Source organism: Microtus ochrogaster, linkage group LG9, assembly GCF_000317375.1.
Source record: "Microtus ochrogaster isolate Prairie Vole_2 linkage group LG9, MicOch1.0, whole genome shotgun sequence".
In the NCBI taxonomy this organism is placed as follows: domain Eukaryota; kingdom Metazoa; phylum Chordata; class Mammalia; order Rodentia; family Cricetidae; genus Microtus; species Microtus ochrogaster.
In genome coordinates this window covers 24,943,934-24,960,349 of record NC_022034.1, presented here as the reverse complement: position 1 = coordinate 24,960,349, position 16,416 = coordinate 24,943,934, and the positions used below count along the sequence as shown (strand labels likewise).

The 16,416-nt window shown below is 43.4% G+C and overlaps 1 protein-coding gene across 2 annotated transcripts in view; it reads right to left on the bottom strand.

Moving 5' to 3' along the window:
* Nucleotides 1-1,171: 1,171 nt before the first annotated feature.
* Nucleotides 1,172-16,416, bottom strand: part of Lama4 (laminin subunit alpha 4) — a 146,081-nt gene continuing 130,836 nt past the window's right edge. For both annotated transcript variants that reach the window (XM_005363528.3, XM_026787451.1), the window contains exons 32-38: nt 14,404-14,593; nt 12,980-13,135; nt 11,745-11,904; nt 9,231-9,361; nt 7,429-7,522; nt 6,904-7,023; nt 1,172-1,445 (exon numbers count right to left, since the gene is read on the bottom strand). In XM_005363528.3, the coding sequence (XP_005363585.1) occupies nt 1,300-1,445; nt 6,904-7,023; nt 7,429-7,522; nt 9,231-9,361; nt 11,745-11,904; nt 12,980-13,135; nt 14,404-14,593 (997 nt within the window). In that variant the 3' untranslated portion in view covers nt 1,172-1,299. The remainder of the gene's footprint in view (nt 1,446-6,903; nt 7,024-7,428; nt 7,523-9,230; nt 9,362-11,744; nt 11,905-12,979; nt 13,136-14,403; nt 14,594-16,416) is intronic.

Sequence of the window (16,416 nt, the reverse complement as noted above, 5' to 3'; positions counted from 1 at the left end):
AGGTGGGGCCTCATGATCCCCTCCCCCAATAACCTCCCCCAATAATTGTTAAGGCCTATACATTTTCAGAGAAAGGCAGAAACTGTTTCTCCAATTCCCAGTTGAGGGCTGAGGGGATCATTGCTGGACAAAGGGTAGAGGCTGTGCCATCCTGAATCTGCAGAACAGCAATGCCAAGATCTGCATGTCTGAGGATGTGTGCCCTGAGCTGCTAAAATCACATTTCAGTCGAAATCTCTTCATCTTCAACTTCTATTAGTGTCTGATTTCCGTGTTTCATAACCTAAACTCACAAGAGAAAATATTCAACTGCTCACACTCATCTTTGCATCCCAGGCAGTGTCTTGTCCAGTCTGTTGTGGCTGTAAGAGAGGAAGTGGAACACAGGCACGCCGAAGGGGCTCCACCACACAAGGACCTCTTCATTCCGTAGGGGCTCTGAACTGGCAGGGGCCATGAGGGAGAAAAGCACATAGCTCATTTTTCCCCCTTTGTATCAAGTACAGATAATGCTATGCTTAGCTGAAAGAAGAGAGAGGAGGAGGGGGAGGGGAAGGAGGAGGAGGAAGAGGAAAAGGAGGAGGAGGAGGAAACCCTTTTTCTTTTGAGTCTGGGAGAGTGAAGTCTCATCTAAGAACGGAACCATGTAAATGGTGAAGCTGCTGCACACATGGCTTCTGTTGGGACGTCATAGGTTAACATACCTGAAATGGTGTGGGGCTGAGGAGCCAACTCCATTAGGCTTGGATGCAGACTTATCCCCACTCAGGACTCATCTCCCCAGCTCCATGAAAGCATAATCCAGGAGAGCTGTTTCTAACCAGGTCCTCCTACTGTAAACTGAAAACACTCTTGTAAAGACGAAAACGGATGATCTAATTTTAGGTTGTGAACAATCAGGAAATCTAAGGCAAGACCAAGGAGCCGAGGACAAACACTGGGAACAAGTTGAACGACCTCCCCTGAAAGACTGGTGACTCTGAGAACGTAGTGATACTGTGGACATCCTGGCGCTGGTTTGGAGCCCTTCTACTTTATTAGGGACAGGAGCAATAACTTAGCCAGCTGAAGAACATGGGTTCTCAGTAGAAGGAATTCTGCCACCTTTTCAATTGCTGTCCACTGCAGACATTTTGGACCCATAGTGTAAATTCAAATAAGAAATAGAAAGTGGCCGGTCTCTGATTTATTGAATTCCCCTTCAACCAGGTGAGAGCTTCCATGGGGGAGGGAGCTTGGACCCCTCCTCCAGTGGCTCTATGTTTATTTCAGTGCGAGGAAGAGCCGTGTCCTGCTATGTCAGGCTGTGGGGCAAGAGTTGATGCTCACGGCCCCGCTGACCAGGGCCGCTTTACTGAAGCTCACTGGGCGCCCGTCAATCACAAAGTGGCGGATGCAGCCTGTGTAGGGTTTACTGGGAGCCAAACGTGGTGTCAGTAGAGACTCTGAAAAGAGAAAAAAAAAAAGCAGACATTTCAGCGGGGAAATTCCAAACTCCTATACTACCTCCTGGTAAAAACTGGAAAATCGCTCAGACTATCAAAATGATTCTCACACCAGCAATGGCACAGGGACTAGCGGACTCCCAGGACCGGCACTCACTTTTGAACAATGAGAACACAACACGGTGAGGGATTGTGTGTGTGTGTGTGTTGGGGGGGTATTTATGCTAGCCATGTTTTCTCTGAGCACACTTCTGTGCATACTGTGGCTGTTTTCTAGGGCTGCAGTTCGCTGCTTCCCCGTGAAGCCTCAGCAGGGAGTTCTCGTGACCTATCTGTGCCGAGCCCAGTTCATTTCCCAGAGGCCTCGTTTATTTACTGTGTTTTGCTGAGAAGGGAAAGGAATTTGAGCTTCCATGTTATTTTTGGACAGAGTTAATGTTTTTGTTTAATTCCTATCTTCATTACCCGTCACCCTTAAGTCTCTATTTTTTTTTTGCCAAGCTTATAGAAATAATGAGAAAATAATGAATTCAAATGAGGTAGAATTGAATTTTTCAAAGCTCAAGGCTTAAGAACTATGAATAGGAAAGTGGTAGGTAGCATGGATTCTGTATGGACACAGGTGTCTTGTGTGTCGGGGAACCATCTCATCTCATAGTAATTAGGCATCCAGAGGAAGGCTGGTGTTTATTAATTGTACAGATACAATTAGGTGTGTTGGAATGAGAGAAGCGATATAAATTAAAGCAACTTAGAGAGCTTATAAATACTATAAAATTAAAATCCAGTTAGTCAAAGCTCATTTATAACACACAGTTATATGAGCAGTGGCATACAAAAGGAAAAAAAAAAACACTTGGCAATCTAACTCAGAAAGGAACATAAAATAGAGCACCAAGCAAACAGCATCAAGCAACTGTCGCCATGCGTACTTCTCTGCAGTGTAGAGTAAGTCTGTACAGAGCTGCGCACTGAAAATGAAGCGCGGAAGCGGCATTCCGTCTTTAGAATGGTGATCGTAAAGCTGGAGATGTGAAAGGGGCCCCAGAGACCACTTCCTTTTATTTGTATCTAATTTACAGTGGCTGCATGTTTGCAAAGCCTGCTCCGTGGACTTCATCTTCAGAATAAAAACCAAGGGAAGGCTTGAGAGGAATCCTCTAAAGCCTCTGCCACTCCGGGCACAAAGGAACATGGCTTCTGTTGTGCCTGAGTGGTCTGCCCTTGCTTGGTTCATGCAGAAAATCATCTGGAGGAAAATTACCATAGCAATTATGGTCTGCATGATTTACCATAAAATTAATCTTAAGTAGTGTCAGAAGAGTACCCCAGGGCCCTAAGTAATTGATTAACAAAATTAACACATTCATTTGTCTTTATGTTCATGTGTGTGTGTCTATATGTATGTATGTGTGTAGTGTGCTGAAGTCAGAGGGGTGTGTTGGCTGTCCTTCATGATTTCTCGCTGTCTCATTTCTTGGAGGCAGGGTCTCTCCCCAAACCCTGAGCACACTACTTTGTTTCCCACTATGTTACTGAACTGTTGAGGCTGGGTGATCCCCCTGTCTCTGTTGCTCTCAGTGTTGGGGCTATATTCATAGTGAGGACACTATCAAGCTTTCGTGCAGGTCTTTTTATGCTTAAGCATCAAGCACTTTTACCTGTTGAGCCATTTCCCCATCCCCCAAACATATACTTTTAAAAGAGAATGTTTCCAAGATGGAAAGAAGACTAGACTATATTTTATAGAAAATAATGTGGTGTTCTCAATAGTCATTGGTTTGACTTGGGAATGGGCTTCACCAACCTCAAAGACTCTTTAATTTTTAAATTACAATATAGGCAGGTTAATTTGTGTGTGTGTGTGTGTGTGTGTGTATGTGTATGTGTGTGTGTGTGTGTGATGGTTAAATGAATTTTATTTATTACCTTTCTGGTTTTTTTCTTTAACCTTTCTGTTCTTTTTCAAGATAGGGCTTCTCTGTGTAGCCTTGGTTGTACTAGATCTCAATCTGCATGTAGATCAGGCTGGCCTCAAACTCAGAGCTCTACCTGCCTCTGCCTCTCAAGTGCTGGGATCAAAGGCATGAATCACCACTTCCAGGCTGTTCATTAACTTTCTTTTTTTTCGAGACAGGGTCTCTTGTAGACCAGGCTGGTCTCGAACTCACAGAGATCCACCTGCCTCTGCCTCCCAAGTGCTGGGATTAAAGGCGTGTGCCACCACTGCCCGGCTGTTCATTAACTTTCTAGTGAGATGTGATAGTTTTTTTTTTTGTCAGCTTGATACAAGCCAGAGTCACCTGGGAAGAAGAAACCTCACCTGTGGAATTGGTTCCATGAGATTGGCTTTCAGGTGTGTCATTGGGGTATTTCCTTGATTAATGACAGATGGGTAAGGGCCCGCCCCATGATGGGCAGTACTGGGCCTGTGCAGGTGGCCCTGGGCTGTACATACAAAGGAAACTGAGGAGCCAGGAGGAGACAGGCAGTAAACAGCATTCCTCCAGGGCCTCTGCCTGAACTCCTGTTTCAACTTCCCTCCATTTCTCCCCAAGCTGTTTTGATTACAGTGTTTATCACAGTCTTGGGAAGCAAAGTGGGACATGAGAAAAATGTGTCACCGAAATGACGAATTGTATAAGAGTGACTGGCGTTTCAAGAGAATTCAGGGCATACAGGATTTCTATCTGTGCTTAATTTCTTTAATTATCATTCTTACTGCCTTGGTTTCTGATGCGATTTTAGTGGAATTAAACTCAAGCATCTCAGGATGATAGAATTAATCACAGTCAGCTTAAATTATAATTGCATTTGCTGAAGGCTTGCTGGCATGTTTCCTAGGTGGAAACGAGGAGGGGCAGAGGGCTGGTGGCTCAGACCACAGGTTAGCGCGTCCCTGTGGGGGGGCTCACTAGTGAAATTTTGCTGGCCATTACGTGGACATCTTGTTGTTGACTCAGTCTGTGGCGCTTATTGAGAGACTCAGAAAGCAGACAAAAGGCAAAGATGAAGTTCTTTGGAATCACAAGGTGAACAGCTCAGGCCCAGGGAGAAGCAAGTGCTATAAGGCTCACACTGGAGAGACACACTCGCCATCACTCTCACTGGAGAGACCTGCTTGCTTGGCCACCCAGAGCTTAGACAGGTGCTTGTCAGGGAGTGCTGGATGGGCTGAGGGCTTGCTCCCTGCCAGCAGGCAGTGTACTGTCTAGCTGCGACAGCATTCTAGAGTAACCTGTGATGGTTTGAATGAGAAATGTCTTCCACAGTCTCAGGTATTTGAGGTTCCCAGTTGATGGTGCTGTTTGGGAGGTTTAGGGGGTATGGCCTTGTTGGTGAAAATGTGTCACTGGAGGGGGGGCAGTGAGAGTTTAAAGACATACTGTGTTTTGAATTTGCTCTCTCTGCCCTGGGCTGCTTGTTTACAGTATGATCAGCTTCCTGATCCTGCCTCCATGCCTTCACTCGGCCATCGTAGACTGTAACCCTCTGAACTGTAAGCCCAAACAAACTCCTTCTACTGTAAAATAGCCTTCACCATGGTGTTTTAGCGTGGCAATAGGAAAATAACCAACGTGGTTTCACAACAGTGGTATTGTATGAACCCTAGTGAGGAAAGATGGAAGGAAAAGCCCAAGTCCAGAGGATCAATAAGGAACTAGGTTGGAGGGGTAGGGGAAGCTGTTCCTTGAAAAAGCATCAGAAGAAAAAGCATCAGAAGAAGAAAAACGTTTACTAGAAATTCAATCCCTGAGTCCTTGTGGGAAGGCCTGGAGCAAAGACAGCATCCCTGAACATTAAAGAACTGCAATCTCAGGTGGTACAGGGAGCCCTGAGGCCAGGGCACAAAGGGGACAGATGCATGGTTTGTTTAATTCTGTGTGTGCTGGAAGCCTGGGAAATAGTGAAAGCTACACCATGATTTCTAGGGAGGAAGCGATGTGGAGAAATAGAAATGACATGAGACAGTTTTTACAGGGTACTGATGTGAGGGGCCTTCTCTAGAGCCCTGCTCAGAATCAAAGCCAGAACAGAGGCAGAGGTCCGGGACACAGCGGTGTGAGCGCCTGTGTGAAATAGAAGAGGGGGCTGCCTTCGAGGGTCTTGACTACGCCTTTTGGCTCCCGAGTTACCATTATTGTTAACGCTGGTGTCTTAGTCATGGTTCTATTGCCGGGAAGAGACACCACAACCAAGGCAACTCTTACAAAAGAACGCATTTAACTGGGGACTGGTTTACAATTTTAGAGGCTTTGTTCATTATTCTAATTCCCATGGCATGAAGCATGGTGGCATGCAGGCAGACATGATGCTGGAGAAGTGGCTGAGAGCTTTACATCCTGAACCTCTTGCAGGAGGGAGGGAAAGAGAGAGAGAGGAGAGAGAGACTCAAAGACCACCCCACTGACACACTTTTTCCAACAAGGTCATACTTCACCCATGGGCCATTCTCATCCCAACTACTACAGCTCCTATCTGAAATTGTCAGCCGAGAAAGAGGAAGGTGACTACTAATTTGAGAGGCCATGAAGTGAGATAATTGATTTTATCTGTAGATTTTTAAAAAATTATTCACTGCTTTTGTATGATAGTGTTAAAAATCTATTTGGATTATTAAAATCCTCACCAAATTCCAGGTGAAACTTAAATATCTCCATCTTATACCCTCCTCTCTAGGTCTCATTTTCAACTTTTTCCAAGTTGGAGAAATACGTAAGAACAGCCTTGTTCGACGGAAGATAATGGCCATTGTTCTAGGGGTAAAAGGTAGTTACAGGGGGCCCATAAGTGTCTTCTCACTGTCCTGAATTAGGTACTCTTTTGGCTGCTGTTTCCAGGACTGTAGATGGAAAGCTCTCTTAGGGAATGCTATTCCATCTGAGCAGTATGTGACTGGCAGTCTGCAGGTATTTCCACAATTCAGACCAGTTCTGGACAGTGGAAGCAGGCATTCTTCCTGGTTGTGTAGGGGGAGTGATTGTCAGCAAACTTTTAATCCTCAAGGTTTTCAGGTCCTACAGCACTCTCATTCATAAGACAGACAGAGAGAGAGAGAGAGAGAGAGAGAGAGAGAGAGAGAGAGAGAGAGAGAAATGCTTGTGAATGTAGAGAGGCTATTTAAAGGAGAAAGAGGGGAAGAGGAGAGTCAGCAGTAAGAACGGCAAGATGGAGTGGCATCTCCCGGTGGGCATGCTAATTCTTATGTGCTGGTAATCTTAAATCAGGAGTTATAAGTTTTGACAATTTACTTCTTTTCTTTTTGTTTTCTTCAATGCTGGTATCGAACTCAGCACTTCGCTCCTCTTTTCTATTAAGGGTTGCTACATATAAAAACCCTTTGAATTTTTAGGTGTTATGACAATACATGGCTCAATTTTTAATATAATAGCAACAATTCTAAGAGCTTACTGGGTTTTCCTGGATTTGGAAGCCTGTCCCTCTGGGATGTACTTACCTGGAACGCCTCCAACAAACACAGGCTCCCTGTGATCAACTGGCTTTGGATTCAACGGTCCAACCACGTGGTTCACTTCAGAATCCACATCCAGCTGAACCACGTTTGCATCTCTGATAACTGAGAGACAGGAGAAAGACCGGTCATGCATGGTACTGGGGTAATTTTTACAATAAGAAACTAATGTATCACAACACCAATACATTCCAGAATAAAAATTCCCTAACTTTGCTATCATTGAAAATAACAATAATGTCTAAGCATATCTAATTGAGCAATAGTGATGACATTTTCCTTAACAAGAAGGACTATCAGAATACACTTCTATATCTTTCATTCTCCAAAATGTCTATGTCTTGTATTTTGGCAGCATTCAGATTCGTGTATTCGATGCACATTTTAGTCTGACGATTCTTTATTCTTTTCTCTTGTCATCTGTTAGGAATCACATAACGGCGCACCACCCCACACCCCCTATGTGCTCTGCAGACTCAGGCTTGCACAGGACCCTCTTAGGTGCCTCACCTGTAATTCTGTGCCATCTGCCATCACAGAGATTCTGCTTGGGTGTTACTGAGGTAGAAAAGTCCCTGACACCGTTGTTGACTTTCACTATGACCTGTGTGGAGGGAGCAGATTATAGTCAGTTTAATTTCTCATCATCATGGTAAAGTTGGATTTCATAACTAATTTACCGCAGAGAAGCAATACCTCAAATAAATGCTTGCGCATGAGTACAGTTGCAATGTGAACACAAGGGGTCAGTCTTTGACAGGTAATAGAAGAGTTTAAATTAAAATAGTTCAAGTCTTTGGAGTGAGAACAAAATGATCCTACTGGAGAGAACACGGAGGGATGGTAGATAAGGGAACGAATTTGCCGAGTTTATAGGTCCTGTTCTGTTTGTACAAAGCAGGTCGAGATACTGAAGCCACTCCAGAGCAGGCCCAGGCCTCGGAGTTGTTGGCCAGTGCAAAACAAACTCAATGGCCCTTGGTGGACTCACTCTGTGGCATTTTTTGTGTTCTTGTTCTTTTGCTTTTTTTTCTCCCATTTTTTAAAAGAGATATAAGAACACAAAATTGGGTGGGTAGAGAGGTAGGAAGAATCTGGGAGAAGTTGAGGGAGGAGATCATAATGATCAAAATATATTGAATGAATTTTTTTCAATCAGAAATGGAAAAATAAAAGATACCATTGAAGAGAACCTTCAAGCCAAACTGCATAGCCTCCATTTATTTACTTTCTACCCCATTTTTTGCAGATATAAAATTAAAGTGATAATATTATATACATCCTTGAGATGATAGGAGGTCTAAGACACTTCACTCATGAATCTTTTAGTACCTGATACTTGGTAACTGATACCTAATAACTAATATGTATAATATACAGTATATTTTATATACTGCAAATTATATAATATATACAATATAAACTGTATATCATACATATTAGTTACTATAGCTAATAATATAATATTATACTAGTAATATTATAATATATAATATCAGTACTTGATACCTAGTAACTAATATGTATAACATATAGTGTATTATACATATATAATATACCTGATACCTATACCTGATAGTATACATATATGTATATATAAAATATTATATATCTGATACCTAGTAACTAATACATATAGTATATACTATAACACTAATATATATGTAATATATAACTATATATATATAAACACACATAAATATTCTGGGGATTCATGTCAGGGTTTTATGAAAGCTGTTTTAATTTTTTATGCCTTAATTGATTGTATTAGAACTCAAATAAAAACTTGGTTATATTAAGTCTGAGGCATAATGAAAATATTCCTTTCTTTGAAACTTATTTGACTATCTTCCTAAATATTCTTTGGTAATAACTTATGATGAATGTGGTGTTTAGCTATAATCCAATACAAACTTCTAATAACTGAGAATAATATGTGTGTATGTATGTGTATGTATACACATGACTGCAGTTAGCATGTAAATCTTTAGAAAGATGCTTTCACATTTGTGAATATTGAAAGTGGATATATTTCACCTTCTATTTGCTGAAAAGCTTTCTTCTAATTCTATTAAGATGTCATGCTGTTATTGGTGATTGTTTGGTAGCTTTGCCACATTTTCACGACTCTGTTCTAATCAATGCCCAGCACACGAATGTGAACACCAACATTACACACACTCAAATCTCATGTTCAAGTTTCCTCTTTTTCCCATTAGAGAGACTGAAGAAATAATTCTGTGACATACATCTGCTGCTTTACATCAGCATCCAAGGTGAGACAAGATGGACGGTTCATTCTCAAGCCATACCTGTCCATTTTTCATGTGTACATTCAGGTATTCTCTGTTGACACTGTGGCCATGGACAAGGGTTCCAGAACTGCTTCGGGGACGGACTTCAAAGGCAATTTCAAACTTTAATCCGATATTGAAAGACTCATCTGCAGAGAGAAACAGAAAATTATGAAGATGGGAAAAATAAAATTTCTAGCTCCAGTGTGATTTTGCGAGGATGACGTGCTAAAATTAGTCCAGCATGCACATAGTAGCTCACAACCATCTAATCCCACGGGACCCAGCACCCTTTCTAGATTCTGTGGGTACCAGGCATGCGTGTGGTGGACAAACACTTGTACACATAAAATTAATCTTAAAAAAAGAAAGAAAAAGAGTAGCTGTGGGGCCAGATAGATTAACAGTTAAGAGCAGATGCAGCTCTTCAGAGGATCTGAGTTCAGATCCTAGCACTAACACTGGGCAGCTCACAACCTTCTGTAACTCCAGCTCCAGACCAGACACCCTCTTCTGGCACCTGCACTCATGTGCACACACCCCCCTCACACTCCCCCCAAATACAGGTAATTAAGGACTCATTACAAACCTAGGAATCTTGATAGTGTCTACTTGACATACTACTCAAAAACAAGTTAAATATTTATTCCCCAACACAGTTTTCCTTTCTTCTTGTTTTTAGTCAGGGGTCTCTTTGTGCAGCCCTGACTAGCCTAGAACTTGCTATGTAGACCAGGCTGGCCTCGAACTCATGGAGATCCTAAGAAAGCTGGAATTAAAGGTGTACACCACCATGCCCAGCCCTCCTGGTAATGCTCAAGGAACAGAACATAAATTATATGGCTGACTATACATTTCAAACTGTCCAAAATTTAGAATTCTTTAAAGACTAAGGAACTTGAGTGTTATGTTTTTAGTAGGAGTGAATGGAAGTGGGCAGGGGAGGAAGGCAGAGGAGGAGTGGCCTGAGGGAGGCAGAGGGCAATTGCCTCTAATCACGTTCTACTGGACATGAGAGGTTGTTTATGAAAGTGTACCTGGTTACATCATGGTCTCCTTATCAGAGGTTGTACAAAATCCTCAAAGGTTGTTTTATCAAACCCGTTAAGGGGTTGCATGATTAAGAAGAGTTAATCCTTTGTATTTATACCATGTTTGCTGTTGTGAGTTAGATGATGGCTGTGTATAGTCTTTTTTTGCTTTTGGAACTGTCACCCAGCACACAGACTGCTGTACAGGGGTGTGCACACTGCTCTTGAGGAGATGTGCTCGCAGACTGCACAGACTGCCATACAGGAGATGTGCACGCAGACTGCAGTACCCGGGGTGTGTACACAGACTGTAGTACCCGGGGTGTGTACAGACTGCCGTACAGGGGGTGTGCACGTGGACTGCCGTACAGGGGGTGTGCTCGTGGACTGCTGTACAGGGGTGTGCACGCAGACTGCAGTACCCGGGGTGTGTACACAGACTGCCTTACAGGAGGTGTGCACGCGGACTGCCGTATAGGTAGCATGCAATAAAAGCTGCTGAATGCATGAGCAGCACAGTAATGGTTGGGGAAAATCTTCAGAATAAGATCTCTGAAGAGCCGGGCGGTGGTGGCGCATGCCTTTAATCCCAGCACTCGGGAGGCAGAGGCAGGCGGATCTCTGTGAGTTTGAGGCCAGCCTGGTCTAGTAGAGCTAGTTCCAGGACAGGAACCAAAAAGCTACGGAGAAACCCTGCCTCGAAGATAATAATAATAATAATGATGATGATGATGATGATGATGATGATGATCTCTGAAGGCCAGTGTTGTATTGGGGCTTCAGATCAGGTGGAGGGAGTGTAAATTCCCTCAGTGGGGACAATATTTTACACCGATAAGAAAACTTAGAGGAGTAAGGTGGCCAAGAGCTGACAGAGACCACGTTACAGGACAGTAAAGAAAGTTCTGTGCCATGGTGGTCTGCATCCACAAGTTTGCCCAACGAAAACAACAAGAATGGGTGCTGCATATGGATTTGAAACCGTAAAGGCGATAACAGTGGTCCCTGAGGAAAGAGGGACCTTACAGGGATGAGTTTAGCATTATTAAATTTTAACTTTGGGCTTAAAGTTCTCTGTCAACTCTCTCCAGGAAAGAGGCATCTCAGGACTCAGGCTTTCGCCATACACCATCGTTGTCATCTGTTACGTTGCTCTAACAGGGTACCTGACACTGGCTGATATCTAAAGGAAGGAGGTCTGTTTGCCTCTCAGTCCTGGAGCCCGGAAGTATAGGCGGCAGCATCTGTTGAGGCTCCTCCTGCAGAAGTGGCATGGTGCACACAGAGAAACAGGAGAGGGGCCCGGGTTTCTATACAACAGCTCACTCTGACGGCAAACAGCAGAGAGTGAGACCTCACTCACAGCGGAACAACATTTATCTTTGCAAGTACTGAATTTCCACTCACAGGCTCCCAGTCTGGGTGCGTTGTACTGGGGGAGCGAGCTTTCACTCCAGTTTAGGTGGGGTCAACCATAATTACACCTGAGCTAGGACCTTACCTAGGACCACATAGCCTCCTTCTGCTGAGAAGTAAGTTCCTGTTTCCATTGGCCCTTCGAAGCAGGGGGTCACACTGAATGTTTGCGAGGCCGAGGTGATGGAGGCACCGTTGAGCTGCAAATTGCCCAGGCAGCCGCTGAAGCTGTAGACGGAGTTAATCTGAAAGAAGAAGAAGTCATTTAAAATCCCCTTGCTCAGCGCCAGATGCACCATGGGAAAGCAAAGGAGTGAGTTCCAGAGGAACAGTCTCAGCCCCTGTCCATTTGCCCTTTCTGAATGATCAATATGGCTCTACGTAATTACTTCTAGCTAATTCATGGAAGCTGGAATGTTGTATTTCATAACTTTCGCGCACAGTAATTAAGCAATGGAAATGAAACGTTTCTGCAGACTGTGACGAGATGAGAGCCGCAGTCATGGTTTTCCAGGAACGGCCGCTGGGCCCGAGATCGCGGACATGGAGGGAAATCCTACGAAAATGGTAGGAAGCTTGCTGAGGGCTTCACTAGGTCATAAGGCAGGTGTGAATCTATCATGCTGTAGGATGTGGCACTTGGGACCCTTTAGACAGCTGATTCTATACTACATTTGGGAACAGTGAAAAATGATTGTCCCAGGACCGGGGCGAATTATAATGTAAACTGACTTTCCTAGGATCTTAACTTTGTATTGGCGCTGTGACAAAAATCAATTCTATGTTTGTATTTAAGATAAATTAAACCCTTTGGTACCCTCCTTTCGCTGAGAAACATTTTAAAAACCTGCAATGGTTACAGTTCAGTGCACAAAAATGTTTCTTATATTCTCAATTCTTCACCTTACACCCATATTCCTTGCTTATTTAAAAATTGTATGTGAAAAAGGAAAAGCTGGAACTGGATTTTAAGTGAGCTGAAGGGTTGTTTTTTTTTTTTTTTTTCCAACTCAGTAACACAGTGCAATGACTTGTTCTCTGGTCTCCCTGTAGCAAATGAAGTAATGAAATGCCCTGGAGACAAAAGTTTCAAGACCTACCAAGCGTTCTTCACCTCACTTCTATTTTAAAATTAAAAGGTGACAGCTGACTTTGTAATGCCCCAGGGCAGGCAGGAAGCCCGTGGAACAGCCTAGGATGCTTCTTCTCCAGCAAAACCGCTTCACTTTTGCTGGTTGCCTACTCTGTGCAACGAGGACCTGAATTCAGTGATCTTCCAGTTCAAGGGTCAGCGACTTAGTCTTGCCCCTGCTGGCTTACCTGGATGTTCTTCACAGCCCTTCCAGGAGCCACTCCTCCCAGATAAATGGGACCCTTGATTTTCCAAGCAGCCCCACTTGGAGGAAGGCTTTCTTCTAGGACTCGTAATCCATCAATGACCAGTCGGCCGCTGCTCTTTTCCCGACTAAATATCACCTGGATAGAGAGAAGGAGAATAGCCTGGCTTAGTGATGGCCCCAAACGGAGGGGAGGTTGTGTTATCTACCCTCTGAGTCCTGGTATTGCAATGCTGTGGGAAGGTACAGGAAGTTCTCAAATCGTGGACCCATCTCTGAAGGTCAGCAGCCATCTTTCTTCCTCTTAGTAGGCTTTTGGCTACCTTGTTCTTGGAGTGCCAGAAACTTTATTCCTTGATTAATAAAGCAGATGTCTTTAAAATGAACACCTCCTTGCTTGATGCATTCTGGCATCTTTTTGTTTTTCTGGCTCTCCTTGGGTTTACCACTTCATGCATTAGACAAGTGTTCACCTGTTTTATCATCTCTGGATTGAGTGACTTAAAGCTTGTTTCTGTATACAGGTTATATTTTTGGCAGGGTATTTAGGAAGCTCCTCCTAGCTGACAAGCTATTGTGGGACATTTGTTTACTGTGTGAAGACGTGTTGCTGTGATTGGTGCAATAAAAAGCTGAATGGCCAATAACTAGGCAGGAGAGACAGGCGGGACTACTGGGCAGAGAGAGATCTCTGGGAGGAAGAAAGCGGAGTCTCCAGAAAGCGTGGAGGAAGCAGGATGGACAGTATGGAGAGATGAGTTATCAAGCCTTCTGACAGAACATAGATATAAGAATATGGGTTAATTTAAGTTATAAGAACTAGTTAGGAGCAAGGCTAAGGTGAGGCCGAGCTTCCATAATTAATATTAGTCTCTGTGTCGTTATTTGTGAGCTGGCGGCCCAAAGGAAAGCCTTCTACAAGAAACCACATTCTCGAGTTAACTACCACATGGTGCGCAGTGTACTCTTGCCATTCCACTCCTACGGCCACCGCAGTCATCAGGCACTCCCCATCGGAAGAGCCTGTCTCCCAAGGGGTTTGCTCACTTCATATCCCCCACAGATTACTTTTCGAAAGAAAGTCAGTAATAGTTGTCAAAAATTATAAACTTAGCTTACTGTTAAGTGGGGGAAAAGGAAAAAAAAATCATTACAAACCAAACTTTAGTTCATGTTGATGACTGGGACTTTGGTTGAGATAATTATACTTAGCCTGTGATTATCTAAATATGTGGTTCAAGACTTTTAAAGTAAACAATTATTAAACTCTTAAAATCGAACTCCGGGTGCCCAGCCTCAGAATCCTAACGTGGCTATTTCTATCAGGCCAGTAGGATAGAATCAGCGGCAATCCCCAGGGCAGTGGCCAATGTTTGCTGACAGTACCAGTCTCTGCACTCAACTTACATCATGCCATAATCCGTCATTGTATTTCTCCTGGCTTCTAATCTTCAGTTTCTTGTGGCCAACATTAAACATGAAGACCAAGCGACCATGAGCCAAGAACAGAGTCATGAAATCATCCTCTTCCTGGTCTGAGACATAGAAAATCATCCCGTGTGAGGACCGGGTCTTCAGACGAATGGAAAACTGAGATCTGGTAAAGGAAGAGTGAAGTCACCATGTGTAAGGGAAGACTGAGAAGAATAGGTCAACATAACACTCCAAAGCAATGCAGTCCAAGAAAGAATAGTCATTCTATCTAGTTGCAAATAGCTTCATTCAAGTTATCCCTGGCTACAAGCTAATGAGTTTTCTTGGGTAGGCATGGTTACTTCAAAAATGCTAATTCTCCTCGAGACCTATTCTAGAAATTTCAGGCACAGAGGATCCCACACATGTAAATCTTTACTTTCTCTACAGGTCTGTTAGACATTTCACACAGTCTTATCTTGTTTATAGATCTTATGGTGTCTTGCTATGAAGATTAATGTGATGGCTAATCTTGTCAATTTGACCACATCTGGAATTAACTAGAATCCAACCAGCTGGGCACATCTGTGAGGGATTTTTCTTGGCTGGATTATTTGAGGCGGGAGATCCACCCTAGATCTGAATCTTCTGAGGTCAGAAAACCCCCCACGAATCTGGGTCACACTGTTGGGAGACTGCTGATAGACCAGGACACGGAAGAAGGAAGCTTTTGTTCTTTCCTTGCTCGCCATCAGCCTTGCTGACAAGCTCATCTGCCCTGTTGCTGAGATAATTCCTTTGTGCGTAGTAGAACCTACTGCTTTGGGGCTGTGACTTAGGTCAAAGACCAGCTGAGATACCTAGCCTCATGGGTAGAACAATTACTGGGTTCTTCGCCTTTCTGTTGGGAGACTGCTATTGTTTTACTAGTCAGACGGCAGCCTGTAAGTCACTCTGACAAATCCTCTTTTTATCTCTATATATTCATTCTATCAGCTTCTTTAGAGCGGTGCTTTTCAACCTTCCTAAGGCTGGGACCCTTTAATACAGTTCCTCAGTTGTGGTGACCCCCAACTATAAAGTTATTTTTGTTGTTGCTTCATAACTGTAATTTTGCTACTGTTATGAACCATAATTCAAATATCTGGTTTTCGACAGTGTTAGGTGACCCCTGTGAAAGGGGTCTTGACCCACAGGTTGAGAACCACTGCTCTCGAGAATCCTATCTAATAAAATTAGTGAACACTAAAAGCCAATATGTTAAATTAACTTATCTCTGTGGATAAATTGCCATGAGTAATTAATATGCAGAGAGAAAATTTCACAGAGATATTGTTTATATCCTACACAAATCACAGACTAAGGTTCCTCCCAGTAGAAGGGTATAGAGTCTATACTATGAACAAATATCACATGTCAAAAGCAGCCACCCAAGGGGGTGGAAAATGTGTGTGAAGAAATCTGCCTAGAACTTTAGCTCCAAGGGTGGGTAAGGCCCGTTTATTAAGTCTCCTTCATGAAGCATATGAGAATGCAGATTTTGCCTGCTGTGTACATAAACACTATGAAAATGAATCTTTAATAACAGGGAGTCATTAGAGATTTGCAAAGATGGGGTTTGAGGCAGCTGAAGGGCCACAGATGTACACGAACATTTGGGTGCATCCTCATTCATAATCTGCATGCAATTTAAGTGGGGAAGGGAAGGCGATATCAAATCTGCTGATGGGCCATTCTGGCCTTTCCCTGGTTAAGAGGCCTCTTTTTGGAACGGCCTTGGTAAACTGTGAGGATGCTGCTCCATGTGCCTTCCACTGGGAGGGAAAGTGTGAGCAGTTTCTTGGAAAGCAAGAATCAAGTGTTGTTTAGCATATACTTACACACACACACACACACACACACACACACACACCAGGATTAAGACGACATAGAAGGAAAGGGTAGGAGAAAGGAGCCCATGACAAATAAGGATGGAGCATGGCACAAAGCTTCTAGAAGGACAGTGCA